At 54.2% G+C, this 19,241-nt stretch overlaps 1 protein-coding gene across 1 annotated transcript; it reads left to right on the top strand.

The window, feature by feature from the left end:
• The first annotated feature begins 2,059 nt into the window (after window positions 1–2,059).
• LOC119528003 (G-protein coupled receptor 157-like) lies at window positions 2,060–17,776 on the top strand. Its single transcript, XM_037828601.1, has 4 exons — window positions 2,060–2,537; window positions 11,179–11,392; window positions 15,335–15,529; window positions 15,983–17,776. Exons 1-4 carry the CDS (start codon window positions 2,155–2,157, stop codon window positions 16,190–16,192), a joined length of 1,002 nt encoding a protein of 333 aa, XP_037684529.1. The 5' UTR covers window positions 2,060–2,154; the 3' UTR covers window positions 16,193–17,776.
• Window positions 17,777–19,241: the final 1,465 nt, after the last annotated feature.

Here is a 19,241-nt window from a genome sequence, read left to right as displayed (position 1 = left end):
AAAAGAAAATAGATACGTTGGACATTATCAAAATTGAAATTTTGGGGGCTTCAAAAGAAAGAATGGGAGAAAATTTTTGTAAATTGTATATCTGACAACAGTCTGGTATCCAGAATACATAAAAGAACTGTAACATCTTGATAATGAAAAGACAGATAACCCAATTTCTAAAACGGGCAAGTAATTTGAATAGACATTTCTCCAGTTAGGATATACATATGGCCAATAAACATGTGAAAAGATGCTCAACATCATTAACCATCAGGGAAATGCAAATGAAATCACAGTAAGATGCCATTTTGCACTCACTAGGATGGCTACCATCAGAAAGACAAATAACAAGTGTTGGTGAGGACATGGAGTGATGGCAACCCTCATACACTGCTGGTGGGAATATAAAATGGTGTGGCTGCTTTGGAAAACAGTGTGATAAAAGGTTAAAACAAGGATTGCCATATGACCCAGCAATTCCACTGTTAGGGATAGACCCAAGAGAACTGAAAACACACATCCACGTAAAAGCTTGCATGTGAATGTTCACAGCTGCACTGTTCATAAGAGCCAAAGTGTGGACACAGTCAAATGCCCATCAACTGGTAAATGGATAAACAGAAGTATCCACGCAACGGAACATTATCAGACAATAAAATGAAATGAAGCACTAATACTTGTTTCAACATAGATGAACCTTGAAAACATTATGCTAGGTAAAGAAAGCCAGTCACGAAAGCTCACATATTGTAGAATTCCATTTATACTTAATGTCTGGAACATGCAAATCCACAGAGACAGAAAGGAGATTAAGGGTTTCCAGGGACTGAGGAAAAGGGGAATGCAGAGTGACCGCTAATGGATACTAGTTTCTGTTTGGGGTGATGAGAATGTTCCAGAAATAGTGGTGATGGTTGCACAGTGTTTAGTATATTGAGACTATTTAGTATATTCAGCCATGTGAATATATAAAAATCCACTGAATTGTATATTCAAAATGGTGAATTCAATAGCATGTAAATTATGTCTCAATAAAAATATGTATTTTTAAAAAGAAAATTGTAAATTCTGGATTAATAAATTCTTAGTTTTTAAAAATCAAACCTATTATTATTATTATTATTAATAATAAAACACCTCGCTTGTCGTAAGAAAAATTGGAAACACCCCGTCCCGGAAGGAACCACCTCCCTGGGATAAGCTGCGAACGCTGCCGCCGCCCCGCTTGAGGACCGGGGCTCAGTTCTAGAGGAGTCGTTTTCGGAGCCAGAGGAAAGAACGTCCCCACCCTTCCAGGCACGAGGCGCACTCAGGCTGGCTGAGAGGCAGGGAGGATATGTCAGCCCTAGAAATGCCTGTCCTCGCTCCCAGGACTGGACGTCCTCGCAGCCGGCCAAGGGCAGGGGAGCCCTGGGCAGAGTGCGCGGGGCTGCAGCGCGGGGGCGGGGTTGGTGTGCTGGGAGGGGCCTGGGAGAGAAGAGCGCCGGGGCGGGGCGCAAGGGGCGGGTCGTGAGGGCGTGAGGGCGGGGTTGGTGTGCCGGGCGGGGCCTGGGAGAGAAGAGCGCCGGGGCGGGGCGCAAGGGGCGGGGCGTGAGGGCGTGAGGGCGGGGTTGGTGTGCCGGGCGGGGCCTGGGAGAGAAGAGCGCCGGGGCGGGGCACAAGGGGCGGGGCGTGAGGCGCGGGGCGGGGTTGGTGTGCTGGGAGGGGCCTGGGAGAGAAGAGCGCCGGGGCGGGGCGCAAGGGGCGGGGCGTGAGGCGCGGGGCGGGGTTGGTGTGCTGGGCGGGGCCTGGGAGAGAAGAGCGCCAGGGCGGGGCGTGAGGCGCGGGGCGGGGTTGGTGTGCTGGGAGGGGCTTGGGAGAGAAGAGCGCCGGGGCGGGGCACAAGGGGCGGGGCGTGAGGGCGTGAGGGCGGGGTTGGTGTGCCGGGCGGGGCCTGGGAGAGAAGAGCGCCGGGGCGGGGCGTGAGGCGCGGGGCGTGGCACGGGGCCGTGGGGGCGTGGCGCCGGGCCGGAGCCCCCAGACGCGGGCCGGGAGGGGCAGGACGCGGGGACGCGAGCCGCGGGCGCCTTCTTGCCCAGAGGGCGGCGGCAGCGGCCGCAGCGGGCGGTCCAGACTCTGTGCTCGCGGAGCCGGCGGCGCCCCAGTCCCGGACCCCCGCGAGCCATGCCGCCGCCCGCGCCGCCCACGGAGCTGGTGCCGTCGGAGCGCGCGGTGGTGCTGCTGTCGTGCGCGCTGTCGGCGCTCGGCTCGGGCCTGCTGGTGGCCACGCACGCCCTGTGGCCCGACCTGCGCAGCCGGGCGCGGCGCCTGCTGCTCTTCCTGTCGCTGGCCGACCTGCTCTCGGCCGCCTCCTACTTCTACGGGGTGCTGCGGGACTTCGCGGGCCCCTCGTGGGACTGCGTGCTGCAGGGCGCGCTCTCCACCTTCGCCAACACCAGCTCCTTCTTCTGGACCGTGGCCATCGCCCTCTACCTGTACCTGAGCATCGTCCGCACCGCGCGCGGGCCCCGGAACGGCAGCCTGTTCTGGACCTTCCACGTCGTCAGGTGGGTGGCCGCGGCGCTGCTCTCCCCCGAGGCCGCCGACCCAGGCGGAGGCCCCTTCCCGCGGCCGCGTCTTCCCCGGACTAGAGGTCAGGGCCCAGCGACAGTGTCCGCCCGGACCCCGAGGGCAGCCCTGGTGCAGGACGTTGCCCGAGAGGAGGGCCTGTCCGGGGCTTCGCTGCCGAGGGCGCCCTCGGTGCCTGCCCCGGCCCCGGGCCTCCGGTAGCGAGGTGGGCACCTCGGCCCAGGCCCTTGTAAGCTGAAGGGCCAGTGCTCGCTCTCAGACCTCGGCCTTGGTAACCTGGAAGCACCCGGGGAGCTGGCGGGGACACTCTGTGCCCTTCACCCCTTCTGCTTCACTGCATCCCAGCCTCTCTGCCACCCATCGGAGAAGCACCTGGTCCCCAGGCTGGGAGTTGAGGAGGGGGCTACACCGTGAATGGGTGGATGCTCTAAGTGCAGAGTGCCTCCCCCGATCCGTGACACCCCCACCCCACCCCACGCCGTGGTAGGCAGGGTGCATTCGGCCACTCCCGGATGCTAAATACAACCTCGACTGTAAAGTTTACCAGTGGCCACCTTTCTTATTTCTTTAGAGGTAAGTGGCAGAGGGCTGGTCTGAGAAAGAACTGGAAGCCCGCCTGGAACCAGGGCCTCGAGCTGCCCTGAGTTGAGGTGTCTCATCAAGGAAGCCCCCACCTATGGGAGAAGGTCAGCCTTTCCCCTGTGTCACTTCAGGTTTCAGAAATCTCCCCAGGTCATCTGCTAAACCAAAGGCCAGAGTTTGGGGCTTATTTCCTCTTCTCCCTGCCCCAGATAAGAGCACCAAAGGCTGCCCTAATTATAGGTCCTTTCTATTAAAATCTTGAGAGCTTTCCAAGGGACTGGCGGCACAGTCAGCACTGTGGTGGAGGCAGGCCACCTGGGTGTCCCAGTGCTGAGGCCACAGCCCAGAAGTGTCGAGTGTCCTTGACTTCCAGCCCTAGATCAGCTGTTCCCCAGGAAACTTGGTGACCTGCTTCTCAGCTGTCCAAGTCCAGAGGGCAATTTTGTCATCCAGGCCGTGCCTGGGATGCCTCAGGGACCAGCAGAAAGAGGACCACCTCTGCTGCCTTGCAGAAGCCGACCTGACCCATCAGGTGCATCTCAGGGATTTGGGCCCCGGCCGGGCAGGTTGGATGTGGGTAGTGTGCATGCAAGATCTCACCTGTGCTGGAAAAGGAGCTCAGAACTGCTTCTCCCTTTCCCTTTTTTCTTTTAAAATAGCAAATGCAATATATTTTTTTGAAGGATAAAAAGAACCTGGGGTACAGCTACTTGTACAAAAGACAGATTTCCCGCCAAACCTGGGAGATCTTTCTGCTGCCTTCTCATCAGGGGCTTTCTAGCAGTGTTTTTGTGTCCCTTGGAAAGGCCGCCTTCTGGGAAAGTGTGTGTCCCTTTCTGGCCTTGAGAAAGAAGCAAATTGTTCATCTTGTCTGTTAAATGTGACCCATCCACTTAAAAGAAAAAAAAAAGAAAAGAAAAATTACCTGTATCCAAGCTAGAAAGTGAGTTTGACAGTTTATTCCTCGGAGTTCTTTGGAAAGTTAGCACTCAGGCTTTACTAGTCAAAGGGAATTGGGTAAAACCTGCATAACAGGTTCACTTATTGACCTACATCCTCCGCAAATGTATTGCTACAGCCCTTGCTAAGGACGTGTTACTCTGGAGTATTAATCTGTTGTTGCTGAAAGGACCTGTTAGTGTAAGAAAATCAGTCCTCTTTTTTTCAGACCATCTATTCTTGGAAAGTTTTTGTTTTTTTGTTTTTTAATATGACAACACAAAAGGTGGTATCTCTATTCTATAAAGAATTTTTACAAATCAATTTTTAAAAGCACCATGACTATTCTGATAAATGGGCAAAGATGATATTCAGACAAAATAGTAATGGCAGTTGATAAATAGACAAAAAGTTTAGCCTCATTAATACTCAAAAAACACTATAAATTATAACAAGGCATCATTTTCTCATTAAATTAAAAGAAAACACATTATATTAGTAATACTAAGCAGAATGCTAACACACTAAATATCACATAAAAGTGATAGTTTCCTACGTTATTATTGGCCATGTAAATTGAAATACTCCCTGTAAAAAGTATTTGGCTCATTCCCCTTGATCCAGTAATCCTATTTCTGGGAATCTAGTCTAAGGAGATAATCCAAAATACGTACAAAGCCGTATCTACAAAGGTTTGACACAGCACCATTCATAATAGTGAGAATTTGGAAGCATCCTAAACGTCCAACAGTCGGGGAACAGTAAGTTACAGGCCATCCCCCGAAATGTCACGCACCCGTTAAATGGTGGTTGTGAACATCATCAGCCGTATTTTTTAAGACAAGAAAAGCCGTCTATAAAACTAAACAACTGAAGGGTAAAACTGATTGCAGTCAGTAAAAAGAGAAGTCCAGAGCATTTCTGCACACGCACAGGTTCCCGGGAAAGTGACTGCCTGGCCCCAGGATTCCCACGGTCTCACTAACCATGCCCCTGCTTGAAGGGATTGGCTCTCTTGTCCCAAGAGGGACTTATCTTTCTGATTGTATACTTCACCTTCATCTCGAGCTGCATCTGGCTCACTATGGTTGGCAAAGGGCCGTCCCGGTCACCTTTGATCATGGTGGCCAAGAGACTGCAGTTCTCAGGTGGGTCCCGCCCGCGGCCACGGAGCAGGTAAGACAGAGCTCAGGTGTGAACCTCCTGCTGAACTCTCCAGGGCCAGTGCCCCTTTGATGATTCTGTCTTGTCTCATGTCTTGACAGTAATTTTTTTTTGTTGAGATATAATCCAACAGTAATTTATTTTTACCTTTCCTGATGTGTCTGATGCTAACATTGTTCCATGTTAGCTTTATCCAATCCAATTTTTTTTTTCCCTGAACCATTCAAGAGTAAATTGCAGGCGTGATCGCCTCCAGCCCCTAAATACTTCAGGATACATTTCCAAGAGACCAAACCATCGATACCCACCCAAAGCAGGAAATTCACGCTGTGCAATGCTATTATCTGATTTGAGGACTTTATTGAGACTTTGCCAATGTCTCAGTAACATCCCTTGTAACAAAAGAAAAGTCCCTGCTCAGGGCCCACACTTCGTTTTCTGTCTTTCTTTGCGTTTCATGACATTGGCATTTGTGAAGAGCTCACGCCAGTTGTCTTGTAGCTTATCCCTCAGTCTGGATTTATCTGACGTGCCTTCTGACCCGATTCAGATTCGGCATTCGGCACCGTGGGCAGGAATCTCACAGCAGCCTGCTGTGTTTTTGCTGTGGGGAGTCAGGTGGCGGGGACTTTGGACCCACTCCTGAGGAGATTAACTTGTTCACTTCTGCCAGGTCTCTCTGCTGTGAAGTTACTGTTTTTCATTTTGCAATTAGTTAATATTGTTAAGAGACACTTGAGACGCTATAAACACCCCGTTACCCCCCCCCCCCCACGAGTTTTTAGCATCCATTGACTTTGCTGGAATTTCAAAGTGAATCTTCTGGTGATTGCTGTCTTTTTAAGGTTGTATGAAAATATTAAGCCATATTTAAGAAGTCCCTTTCTACTGTATCTCGGCTGTTGAGGTGCATGCCTCTTGTACTTTCCCGTGGCTAATATGCATCCCTTAGCCGTCCCTTTCCAATTCCCACAGAAGCAGCCCTGCGAGAAGGGGGACTGGGACGGGACGGAGCAGCTGTGCTTGAGGCACTTCCCCTCCGGTGAGATAAGCAGAATTGGCCTGAAACCAGGCCTGGCCCCAGCGGAGGGAGACCTGCCTTCGAACAGTGGCCTTCAGCCGTTCCATCCCCAAAACGGTGGACTCCTTCCAAGTGATGGCCAGAGCCAGGAAGTGATCCCCTGCCCCACAGCCGCATGATATCTTGTCTTATAAGCATGGGGGGAAACTGAGGGCTGACTACGTCCAGCTCCCAGGTCAGGAGGGAGGCCTGGCCAAGCTGGCTGCCTCCCGCATTCTTGGAATTTATTCTGGCTCTACTGCGGTGGACGTGGGCACAGCCCCTGGCAGGGACGGGCTGAAGCCCTATGTCCTTCTTCTACGTGCCTGCCCACCCTCTGCAGTTCACCTGGGGTTCTGGAGGGACAATCTAAGGCACCCCAAGTTCAACCTAAAAACCCTGCTTTGTGGGGAGTGGAAGGTTCTAGCGCAGAGTAAAGGGGAAACTTGGCCTCTGAAGGTCCCTCCGTGGCTGCAGTGACAAGCTACAGGCAGAGCCAGGCCACCTTGGAGGTGCTCCCCGGGCAGGCTGTGTCCAGACGAGGGAATAACACAGCCGCCGCATCAGCAGCACCCCAAGTCTCTTGGTGCTCCCCTTCAAAATAAGACTTGAACTGGTTTTGATTGTTCCCCCCAAAATGTTTTCAAAGGTCACTGTCGGGGAGCCAGGTAAGTACCCTGAACCGGCTGTGAGAGCAGAGGCTGCCTGTTAACCCTTCAGCCAAAGGTTAGACCCTGGAGCATCCTTCCCCAGGCTGGGACCCAGCTGGGTGGGAAGGGCTCCCGGTGCCCCCTGGAGCTGGGGCTGCAGCCACCAGTGCGGGGCGGGGAGCGTGTCTTTACGAAGTTGTTTATAAACCCTCTGCTGCAGTGACCCCGTGGCCTGGCCCAGGGGCTGTGTCTCCCCGAGCTGCTCCCGTGCCCAGAACAATGCGTGCCCATTGTTTCCACAGAAGGAACGTCCAGGCAGCCACGGGCCTTGTGATCCGCTTCTCCAGCACTTGCGGGCTGCAGCTGGCGTCCTTCTGGGCCATCCTCCGTTCCCAGAGCGTTTTCTAGATCACGTTGTTGCACGATAGTTCCGTTCTGGGAGCATTTTTGAGTTATGTTAACATTCAGGCTGTCAGTGGGTGACAGGGCGGTTTGCAGACGAGTGCTGCTGTTTGGCCCACAGAAGGGGGAGAAGGGCCCTTTGCTTTCTGCCCGGCTGGTGCCAGGCTCCCCACCCTCACCTCCCCTCCACCCCCACCCCCCGCGAAGATGTGTAGCCAGGGTGAGATTTGGGGTCGGGGGAGAGTGCAGGAATCCTTCAGTGGGGCAGCAGACTGAGCAGACCATGCCTCTGTCTCTCGCAATTTACCCCCTGACAGTGATGGGGCAGGGGGGCTTAAAGGGGTCTTTGAGAGTCATCCCACACTCTCTAGCGGAGCTCCCCCAACTGTGTGCAAAGTGGAAGCATCTCCCTCGCCACAAGGGTTTTGGGGACCACATGACAGAAGACGAGGTGATTAGGCAGAGCCGGAAACTCCAGGGGACCAGCTTTGTTGGGGGGGGAGGCCAGGGTGTCCTCTCCTGGGGACAGGCCCCCTGCTCCTGGTCATGGGACTGATGCCAGGGAATTCAGGTATCGCGGTGGCTTGCTTGCCCTTGGCTGGTCTGAGCGGTGCTTCCAGTTCCAGTTCTTGGGGGGATTTAAACATCAAAAGGATGCCGAGTTCCAGGAGGGGCTGGGAGGACTCTGATGGCTCTTTGTCCGTGTGCCCCTCCCCTAAGCGTATGCACGCCCCCTGCCCCGGGTCTGGCCGCGGTCTGGGCAAACACAAGTCAGAGCCGGGGCTGGGGCATCTCTGGGAGCAGTTGATGGTGCCCCCTCGAGGGGGGTTTCTGCTCAGTGTGTGGGATTGCAGCTTCCTCCGTCCCGGCAGACCCCAGCCGTGCATCCCTCAGTCGACAGGGTTGGAGAGAAGGGGCTTGCTGGGTCACCTGCTGTGGGAGGCCCTGGCCCCCAAGTGTCTTGAAATTGCACACAGCAGTTTGCTTGACCTAGGACAGCTGAGGTTTGACCTAGTCTCCTTGTAGTATCAGGTGCTAACTGTAATCTATACCGGAAGCTACCTCCTCCATGAGACTCCCTGATATACTGTTACCTACAAAATAATCTGTAATCCTCCCCTCCTCCCTGTTGATTACAATTAACCCCTCCCTACTTTGCACAACCCCGCTGCCTGCCTTATGCTCTCATACCATTGGAATATCGAGCCCTTATAACCAGCTTACTCAGCCCCCCGAAGTGTGGACTATTTCCACGTTCAGCTCTGAACTCACCACCATTCAGAGCAGCTCCTGATTTCAGGGCAGCGTGACTTGACTTCCCCACCCTGTAGGTAAGCCCTATAATTAAAAGCTCATGTCTCAGAATGTCTCTGGTGCTGTCTTTAGTCCTTTGGCTACAAAAGCCCTCTTGGGCCAAGATGCCTGCTTTCACTCGTGTCCCTTCTGCCAAGACCTATCAAGGTATCCCCTGCCCGTGGTCTCGCAGCCTCCCCAGGAAACTTCACCTGCTGCCTTCAGAAGCTTTCGGTTTGGCCCCCGGGCAGCCCTGGGACTTTTAGGATTGAGCTCTTAAGCTTTCCCCACAAGCGGAACCTCTTCAAGATTTTCGAAACACTTGAGGACAGTGCGTCACATGCACCCCAGGTGAGCTGGCTCTGCTGCCAGCCCCGGGGTTAGAGGGTGGTGGCAGGTGTGCACCTGTAGGTGGCCAGGACGGCCCATACCTGGGCATCAGGTGACCCCTGGGACCACGAGTTTCTATGTTGTGATCCCCTAAGTCCCTGGGTCCTTTTCACAGGTACTTTTATTAAGCCACCTCTTAGTCTGACTTTAGTTTTTGTTGGTCTTTTATTTTTTGGACGAAAAAAAAAATATGTGATATGTGTCAGAAAATTGAAGTATATATTTCTGGAAAGCAGGACTCATTCGCATGTGACTTTGTGGCGCACCTGCCCGATCACCGCCACCCACCCCTTGGCGTGCCCCCAGTCCTGGAACAGGCTCGGCTTATTCTGAGGTTGCCGTGACGCTGGCTTGCTCCTCAACCTATAGGTTCAGACCTGGGACACCTCGGCTCCTTATCCTCTTCATCTTCCTTACAGTGGAGAGCTGGAGCCCGCTTGCAAGGCCCGATCATTAAATTTGGGGGAATGTTTTGATCTGATTGTTAAACACAACCATTATTAAAATTAAATTGTATAAACTTACAATTAAATAAGTTATATTAAAAACTTATTTAGTTGTAAATTTATACAATTTAATTTTTAAATTATAGTAATTACATTTTCCTTTGGAAATTGTGTGGTACACATCCTTTATATCAGTACATTACACTTTTTTATGTGTGTGTGTGTATATATACGTACATGCACTTGGGCACATTTTTTTTCTGGAGAGACTGGTTGCTAAAATTCTCCAGCACACCCCTGTCCATATTCATAAATTGGGAGTCTGGTGGACCCTGCTCTGTGGCATTATTAGAGCACTTCTCCCACTGTTCCTGTGGGCTGTGTGATACTACCTCTTCTCATCCCCTCCCACTTAACACCTCCCGGCACTGACATCTGTGCCCAAGTTCAGGCACCACTGGCTACTGATCAAGCCCTTGTCCTTAACCCTTTCATGGGCCTCTGCCTGTTTGCTCTGCCCTCTGGCTATTTCCCAGCACAGACTCAGCTCCGGGCACGGGCAGTGATGCAGGGGAAATTGACTGCTCTGTAGCTTTCCTACTGGAATCCTAAAGCTACAGAGTGTGAGCCTGTCCCGGGTCTCCTGTCCCAGCTCTGAGAAAGCCGGGAAGGGGCCAGTTCCCCCAGGCCCTCCCTCCTGCCCACTTTGCCCGGCTCTTCCTTCCAACCTGAACGGGAATCCACTATTCCTGAGAGTCAGCCCGAGTCTAGCTGCCTTCATGGTGACTGTCCGCAAATGCAGTGCTTTCCCCCGTCCCAGAATTTCTTAGGGGAATCCTGTAAACGACACAAGAAATTACCCGTTATAACTTTGGGATTGTAGTTTTACACTTCAAAAACCTCATTTCCTTTTCAGTCTTTCTTTCAGTGACTATTTCAGAAGCTAACTGGGGAATGTTGCCTCAATTACTTGGCTCAGACTTTGTTCATTCATTCATTCAGCAGGACTTATTTGTTCCTCCCACGTGCAGTCTCTATTCTAGATGCCAGAGCAGTAAACCAAGGCCCCACCTTCCCCAGCTCATAGCTGGGGCATCCTTGGCCTGAAACCCAGGGTCGTTGTGAGTTTCGAGAACACCAGCCCTTTCTTAAGGCCAAACCATTTGACAGTAATTTATATTATTTACCAGATAAATAACTTTGCATAAAACAAGCATTTAAAATAGACAAATTCCTGAGTAGAACCAGTCACCTTTCTCATAATCCTTTCACTTTTCCTCGTCTGTGCTTTTGTGGCTTGAAAGGGGACGCACGGCTTCCCACCTCCCTGCTGCAGAGGGGCAGCCGCTGATGGAGACCGGACCTGGGGACTGGCCGAGGGGGCTGTTTATGGGGTGGACGTGCAGGTGGGAGTCACGTGCTGGTGCACAAGCCCCCTCGGGCAGGAGGGAGCCGGGATGGGGGCTGGAGCCGGCTGGGACTTGGTGACTTGAGTCTCTTCCGGTTTCCTGGCTTAGTGGGTTTGAGGACACCTGCCCCGTGCTGTCTTCCTGGGACACGGGCTGGCCCGGGCCACAGAGAGGACCACTCACTCCCCTTTGCTAACGCACGTCCCCGGTCATGGTTGCCCTCACTGTGTTTCTGGCTACACACAGTGACCTGACCCCTGCCTGCTCTCTGTTGTCATCCCCAGCTGGGGGGTGCCGCTGGTGATCACCGTGGCGGCCGTGGCGCTGAAGAAGATCGGCTACGATGCCTCCAACGTGTCCGTGGGCTGGTGCTGGATCGACCTGGAGGCCGAGGACCGCGTCCTGTGGATGCTGCTGACGGGGAAGCTGTGGGAGCTGCTGGCCTATGTCATGCTGCCCTTGCTCTACGTGCTCATCCGGAAGCACATCAGCAGGGCGGTAGGTGGCCCTGGGAGCCCCGAGGCGCACTCTGCACAGGGGCTGGGTGTGGCCCGGGGTCGGGCCCCCACAGGGGACAGCCAGGGTGGCCGGGTGCTGTCTCACCTGCTGGCTGCAGGGCCCTGCAGGGGCCAGGCCTGCCGCCCGCCCTGTGCCGTGCGTCCGAGGAGTCTGAGCCCAGCGCGTGGACACACCCGGCAGCACCTTAAACTTGAGAGGAATATAGATGAAAGGGGAGGAGCCTCCAATCAGGACCTGAACCAGAATGTCACTGGGAGGGCAAGGCCATGGAATTTCACAAGCAGTGGTACAGATAAGTCACCTAATGACACTTGGTAATTAAAATTATGGAAGAGCTGGTAGATTCTTCAGGCCCTTGGGAATTCATAAATCCACAGGCTGGGCCGGCCAGAAAGTCTGGAAGCAAATGGTTTCCCTCCAGCATCTTGGGCAGTTAGTTGTCCCTGCTCCCAAGCCCCTGGTCTACGAGTGTAAAATGCTGCCTTCCTCCTGGCCACGAGCAAACCGCTACAAAAAAGCCTCTGCTCAGAGCTGACAGTGGGGAAGCGGACGTGGGTCCTGCCCTCCTAGAGAGAGGCAGACGTGCAGGCAATTAGAATGAAGGATAGTGGGCTCAGTGCCTGGAGCGGGACAGAAGGCGCAGGTGGGAGGTGCTGAGTCACAGGTGCTTGGTCCCCTGTTGAGGGGCTGCCCCCGGATTCCCTGTCATCCCACCCTGAGGTTTCTGAGGCTGAACTCGCAGGAGGGTGTGGCCCCCTCTCTCGGGGGGTGCTTTTAGCTCAGCAGCCATCTTGGGGCCCAGGGGATGCTCCTGGCAGCTGTTGGTGGCGGTGGGACACCTAGCCACCTCCCACCTGGGTCCTCTTCTCAAATCCAGACTTGTGGCTCTCTCCCAACTCAGGAATTTAACTGATTCCCACCCCACTTGACAGCCCTCGCCGGGGTGCCAGCAGGACTTACCGACGGGTCCAAAATCCACTTGTGGCTTGTTGCAGGCTTTTCCTTGTGGCCTGTTAGCCGGTCTCCTGCCAGGGCTGTGAATACCTTCTCTCCTCCTCCTCTTTTCCACTGCCCTGGAAGGTCCCAGGCTCCCTGGGGAAGGCTGCTGAGCTGGCCTGCTCTGCTCAGAGCTCCCTTCCGAAACACCCTTTGCATGCGTTTCCACGGCCCCTCTCCTGAGGGTGGCTGGCTGGGGATGGTGCCTGGCTGGCTGACCCTGTCCGTGAGAAGGGGCTCCACCTTGCCAGTCTGCAAGTTTTTTGAGAAAGAAGAATAGTGGGCAGAGAGGATGGAATGCACACCTTGCTCCCCCTCAGTGGGAAGGAGGGCTGAAACCATGTGGGCTAGGACAGGCTCTGCTCTGAAGAGGAGTGGACCAGGGGAGGCAGTGGGGGCCCAGCTCCCCCACCCCCCACGGCTCTTCTGGGTTCTGAAGGGGATGGGGGCCACCCAGGTCTTGGGGCGACTGCGATAGGCCCAGGAGGAGGAGGCAGGTGCTCTGAGCAGATGAATTGCAGAAGTTGGGGTGCTCTGGGACACCAAGCCTCTGGCTTCTTAGGGCACCAGGTGCCAGCTGAGAACTCAGGGTCCTCTCCTCACCTGGAGCTCAGTGCCCCAAACTCAAGGATCAGTGTGCATCTTTGCTATGAGTCATCTTGCTTGTTGCTAAATATTCGGTCATGTCCTGGACGCCGAGCTCCCCCCTTCCTTTAATGGAAGGACATTCCTTGGGAGTAGTGGGAAGCCAAGGCTGGAGCATGGTCTCCTTTTCATTCTGCCCCAGCCTTGGCCTAGAATTCTCTTTGGAGATGCTTGCTGCAGAGCAGGCAAGTTCTGGGGGTATAGGACACAAAAGGACGTGGCCCTGGGGGAGCTCCCTTTCTGCAGGGGGTGGGGTGGGGGTGGATAATAAACAAGGAGCATGATGAAGTGTGGGTTACATGGTAGGACCCAGGACGATACGAGCTATAAAAAGAGACAAAAATAAAGGGCTGGACATGGGGATGGGACTGAGAAATGCTCTTGGTGGTTTGGGGCTATCTGGAGGTGACCTTTAAACAAAGGCTTGAAGAGGGCGAGGGAATGAGCCACGCAGTATAGATGGGGCGGAGCAGTCCGGGTGCTGGGAACGGAGTGCAGAGGCCCTGGGGTGGGTGTGTGCCTGGCCTCGTGGGGCCCAGGGAGGAGGCCCTGGCATGGGCGACAGAGAACAGTTGTAACGAGGTCAGAGCTAGGTCAGGGGTTGTAAGGAACATGGGAAAACCAGTGAAGGGTTCTCAGTGGAGATTTTGTTTTTATTTTTCCTTTAAAAAATTTTTTTGGCAACATATATGTAATATAAAATTTGCCATTTGAACCATTTTAAGTGCACAATTCAGTGGCATTAGTTACATCCACAGTGTTGTGCAACCATCACCACTATTTTCAAAATTTTTCAGCACCCCAAACAGAAACGCAGTACCCATTAAGCAATAACTCCCCATTCCTTCCCCACCCCCCCATCCCAGCCCCCAACGCTGGGGATCTCTCATCTACTTTCTGTCTCTATGGTATTGTCTATTCTAGATATGTCATCTAAGTGGAGTCGTATATTTTTTGTCCTTTTGTGTCTGGCTTCTTGCACTTAGCATCACATTCTCAAAGTTCATCCTTGTCGTAGCGTGGATCAGAGCTTCATCCTTCTCTGTAGCTGAATAATTTTCCATTAGGTATTGTTCTGGTTTGCTAAAGCTGCCAGAATGCAATATACCAGAAATGGATTGGCTTTTTACAATAGGGGTTTATTAGTTCACAAATTTTCAATTTTCAGGCCATAAAAGTGTCCCAATTAAGACATCAATAGATGATACCTTCTCTGAAGAAAGGCTGATGGCATCTGGGTTCCTCTGTCACATGGGAAGGCACATGGCTGGCTCTGCTGAACCTTCTCTCCCAGTTTTAGCTTCTGGTATCCATGACTTTCTCCAGAGTGTCTCCGGGCTTCTGCCTCAGTTCCTGGGGGTCCTTGCTTGTTCCTCCCAGGACATTTCTGTCTCTGAGCTCTCTCCAAAATGTTGCTGCTTTTTATCCTCTCATAGAGGACTCCAGCAAGCGAGCTAAGACCCACCTTGAATGGGTGGGGTCACGTCTCCATGGAAGCAACCTAATCAGATGGCCCCACCCACAATAGGTCTGCCCCCACAAGACTGGATTAAAAGAGCATAGTCTTTTTGCATAACAGATTCAAACCAGCACAGGTGTATAGACTGCATTTTGTTTGTCCGTTCCTCTGTTGATAGACATGTGGGTTGGTTCCACCTTTTTGCCTTTTGTGAATAACACTGCGATGAATCCTGGCCTACAAGATTCTGTTTGAATCCCTGCTTTCAGTTCTTTGGGGTATTCGTGTAGATTTTAAAAGAACACTGCTTCCTCAGCGATGAGGACACCTGGTGCGGAGGTGGGTAGAGCGGGTGAGGGCAAAGCAGGGAGACGAGTTAAGAGGCAATTGCATTTACGCAGAGATGGTGATGGCGGCTCAGACCAGGGTGGTGGCAGGGTTGGAAGGGCCAGGTTCGGGGTCTCCTCTGAAGGCAGCACCAGTGGGACTCGCCCATGGGTTGGGGGTGGGAGAAAGAAAGGAGGCAGAGACCACTCCCAAGGTTCTGGCCTGGACACCCGGGAGGATGGATTTTTCATTAGCTGAGTGGGGGTGGGGTAGTGGGTGGGGGTTCAGTTTTGGACATGAGAAAACTGAACCCCCACCCACTACCTTTTAGACATCCATGTGGGGACAGGAGATGGGAACCGGGGACACTGGGCATCATGCCTGTGTCTCGGTGCTTCTTCCTTTTCGGGCATCTGAAGCCGCCGAGAGGAGCCGGGCAGGGGCGGGTGTGGCGGGAGGGCCTCCGGCTCACGCCTGCCCTGGCGTCCCCGCAGCACGCGGCGCTCTCCGAGTACCGGCCCCTGCTCTCCGAGGCGCCCGGGCTGCAGCAGCGCGCCTCCGTGGCCGACAGGAAGCTGGTTCTCATCCCTCTCATCTTCATTTGCCTCCGGGTCTGGAGCACCGTGCGCTTCGTCCTGACCCTCTGCGGCTCCCCGGCCGTGCGGGCGCCCGTGCTGGTCATTCTGCACGTAGGTCTGAGCTCGCGCTTGCTGCCCCGAGTCCCCGCCTGGCCGCCCCTGGCCGTGAGGTCCGCTCCCTCCCCAGAGCCGTGTGGGTGCCTCCCAGTGGGTCAGCCGGGGCGGGGAGCTCAGCTGCACGCTGTCCCCCAGCCCTGCCAGGGCGCGTCCCTGGAGGGGAGCCTCTGGAGATCGGCCTGGCTGCCGCGCAGCCCCAGGCCGTGGGGCGCTCTGCAGTGACCCAGAAATAGCTCCAGTAGTAGTAACGGGTCCTGGGTCTTGCCCAACCCCAAAGTCCTGGGCCTGGCTGCAAGTCCAGGCCTGTCCAGAGCTCTGCCCAAAGCCCACGTGGCTGCTGACATCCCAGGCGCCTCGGGCGGTGGGAGGAGAGGCCGGGTGGGCAGCTGCCCCTGCCTCCTGGCCATGCCCGTTTTGGGCACTCACGTGTCTCTTCTCCTCCCACAGGGCATTGGGAACACGTTTCAGGGGGGCGCCAACTGCATCATGTTCGTCCTCTGCACCCAGGCTGTCCGGGCCCGGCTCCTCTCCCTCTGCTGCTGCCAGGCCCCTCCACCTGCCGAGGGTCCAGCTGGCCCTCCCAAGGCACCTGTGCCCTCCAAGATGGGAGAATCTCAGGAATCCCGACGGACCCCAGTTGAACTTCCCAGCACCTGAGCGGCCCCCTTCCTCGTTCTGTACCTGGGTGCTGCCCTCTGGGGTCAGACTGTTCTGTGGGTCCCGTTACAGGGAGGGGGCGTGGGTGCCTGCTGCTCGGTCAGCCCTCTGCTGTTTCAGCTCTTGGCCCCCCAATACGGGGGCAGCTGTGAACTCAGCTTCTTCTACCTCGTAGACCTCATGTGGCACGTTGCACCCACACATGGATCCTGGTGCACTTGGGGGTTTCCCTCTACATGAGGGTCGGTGACGAGATTCAGGGAATCCAGTGGTGCTCAGTCACTGCCTGGTGGCCTCACAGCCCAGCAGTCGTCCGTCTCAGTGATCACATAGCACTGCTTACGAATTGAGGGACCCACACCTGTGGACAGAGTGTGAAAAGATACATCCTCTGTACAGCCGTCCTGCAAGTGACTGAATTCATTGTCGAGGGGACCAGAGATGTGTCCCCAACCGAGACGTCATGAAGCAGGTCCCTGGAGGGCAGGGCACTGAGAGTCCCTGGGGAGGCCGGCTTTCTCGGAGAGCTTTGCTGGTCGGTCGGGGAGCCAGGTACCTATCATTAGGTTCCCCAAGGTTTCTCGGTGATTAGCATAAGCGCAGCCAAGCACAACTGCTTAGGAAAAGCAGGTTCCCAAGCCTCCCAAATTCCCGCTGCATTTTTGCCAACCCTTGATGTCGATGGTGTTTGAGTTTCAAGGACAGGCCAGAATCCAGATGCCTGCCTCTGCCAGCTGGTTATTTAAAATACTGGTTCCAGCTCCAACGCCAGGGCTAGACCCCGGGCAAGGGGTCAGGGAGAGACCCCTGAGGATGCCCCGCTGTCTCTGCAGTTCTTTTCTTAGGATACTCTTGTTCTTGCCCAGACCAAAATGGGGTAAGTTTTGGCTTTTCACTTCCTAGTTCAGTTTTTTGTAGAACCAACAACCAGAGAGGTAGCAAATGATCCACAAACGGGTGCTTCCTGGACAGTGAAGATTTTAAGACTCAGCTGTTTTCAGAGTTGGTTGGGGGTGGGGGGTAGGGTTGGTAGCACAGGCCGCTGGGTGATTATTTACATTTAAAAAAGATTTAGAAGAAGCTTCTACATCTCTCTCTCTCTTCACTGTGTCTTCCTGCAACACGTTCCGCTTATTTCAGAAAGCTGTTTCCTTGCCAACTGGCCCCAAGAACTAAATCCCAGAAGCTGTTGGTTCCCAACGGGGCTGCTCCCAAAGCGTCCGCAGGGCAGTGGTGTTCTGGGAGGATTTAGGGAGGGAAATTTAACTTCACCTAATGGGTCTCTGTCCCTCAGATTCCATCCGGGCTCGGCAGAATTGAAATTATTTTCTGAGCCCAGTCGAATGTTCCTTAAACCACTAACACCCAAGCCATACCGTGCTATCGATTCCTGTTTTACTCGCAAAGCAAAATCCGAATCAGGAAGAGAATCTGAAAGCAATCGGCATCTAGAGGACCAAGTCCAAAATGCTCATTTTTGGTTTCCCTTAAAAACAGATTTCTTTTTGAAAATCAGCAGGAACATCCCCTTAAAAGTCAAAAAAAAAAAAAAACCGAGGCTGCGTTACAGAAAGCTGCTGATGGGGGGCAACTCCTTACACAAATGGCCCACGTAAGGGCAGCCCTGGGTTCCTCTAGAGACATCCTACACTTTACAGCAAATAATGGGCTTGTGGTCAGTAAAGACCCTCACCTTCGCTGCTGGAATGGAGCAGAACTTCAGGAATCTGCTTGCTGCCAAAGAAGAAAATGATCCACTGCTAAGTTAGGAAAAGCACCAGCCCCAGGGAACGATGCTTTCAGAAACCTGCTCACAAGGGGCTCCGGGGGCCTTGGTGCTGGTGCCGCCCGGGCACAGGGGCTGCCAGCTGCACTGTGGCTTTCACAGGATGGCCCTGAGGCCTGGGTTTGGCATCTTTGCAGCCCGGCCAGCACCATTCGAGGCCTGCAGAGGGAGTCGGGGCTCAGAGAAGCATCTCCGGGTGCCCAGCTGTGCCCTCCAGCATCAGTTACCTGGTTGATGGCACCGGCTGTGCCTCTGCTTGTAAATATCTCCAAAAAGTTACACCATGCGAGGGTCCCTTTAGCTTCCCTTGCTGCCCGCTGTTCCTGAGGATGGGTGCACATGAGCATGATGGTGAGTGGGGTGGGCCCCAGGCCAGGTGTCAGAATCCCTCACGTCCCAGCCTCTCTCTTGGGTCCAGGAACAATGTGAGTGCAGCCAGCTGGGTTGAGCTCGGAGGAGGGGGCCTTCGCTGTGGGGGACCCGTGGGCTCCTCTCGCTTCTCTTCGTGTCATTGGTGTTTACCTGCCTCCCCCTGTTACCCAGGTGCAGCCTGAGCCCCACAGGTGCTCCCCTCAGGTGCTCACTCAGGGTCCCTCTCCACGCACTTTCCGGGCCTTCCCCTTTAGGGTTCACCAGCCCCTTTCTCCCTGGTTGTGCTCTGGGGTTTTTGTATTTGTTTTTGTTTTCTTAATAAATATTATTATTTACCCCATGCTGAGGGTGCAAACAGAGCTCTTCATATGTTCACCACAGGAAAGACCGTTTTTATAGGTTTCTTGTCGTGGCGTAATAACGTGGTGTGTTTCTTCCACGTGCAAAACTGGTAAGGAAAGCTGTGACCATCTGGGTTGAAGCCTGAGCCTTGTTTTAAGTTAAATAAATGAATTATTTTTCCTTCGTGTGTTTGGTGAACTGAGTCGTGGAGGATTTGGGAGGCAGAGGAGGTGGGTCAGACTGGCAGGTGCAGTGGGCAACCCCCCCCCCCACACACACACAGGGAGACCGGGGGTAGGGGGTGAGGGGGGGCATGTCAGGGACCCTCACTTTGGCAGATGTGCCAAGTGGAGGCTGCCCCGTAGGTACAGCCAGCTCCTTCCTAGCCCGCCTGATGAGGCTCACCTAGGGTTGGGAGGTGAGAATGCAGATTCCCGGCCCCCCCCTTCTGGGGTTCTGCCTTCCCTGCATCCAGGTACCCACGACTTGGGGCTAAATTGGCACCAATGAGATGCTCCAGGCCGAGCCGCTGACCCGTCCTTCGGGCAT

Source organism: Choloepus didactylus, chromosome 2, assembly GCF_015220235.1.
Source record: "Choloepus didactylus isolate mChoDid1 chromosome 2, mChoDid1.pri, whole genome shotgun sequence".
Lineage (NCBI taxonomy): Eukaryota > Metazoa > Chordata > Mammalia > Pilosa > Megalonychidae > Choloepus > Choloepus didactylus.
Note: the sequence above shows the minus strand (reverse complement) of the source record. Positions and strands in the feature narration are given on the sequence as shown.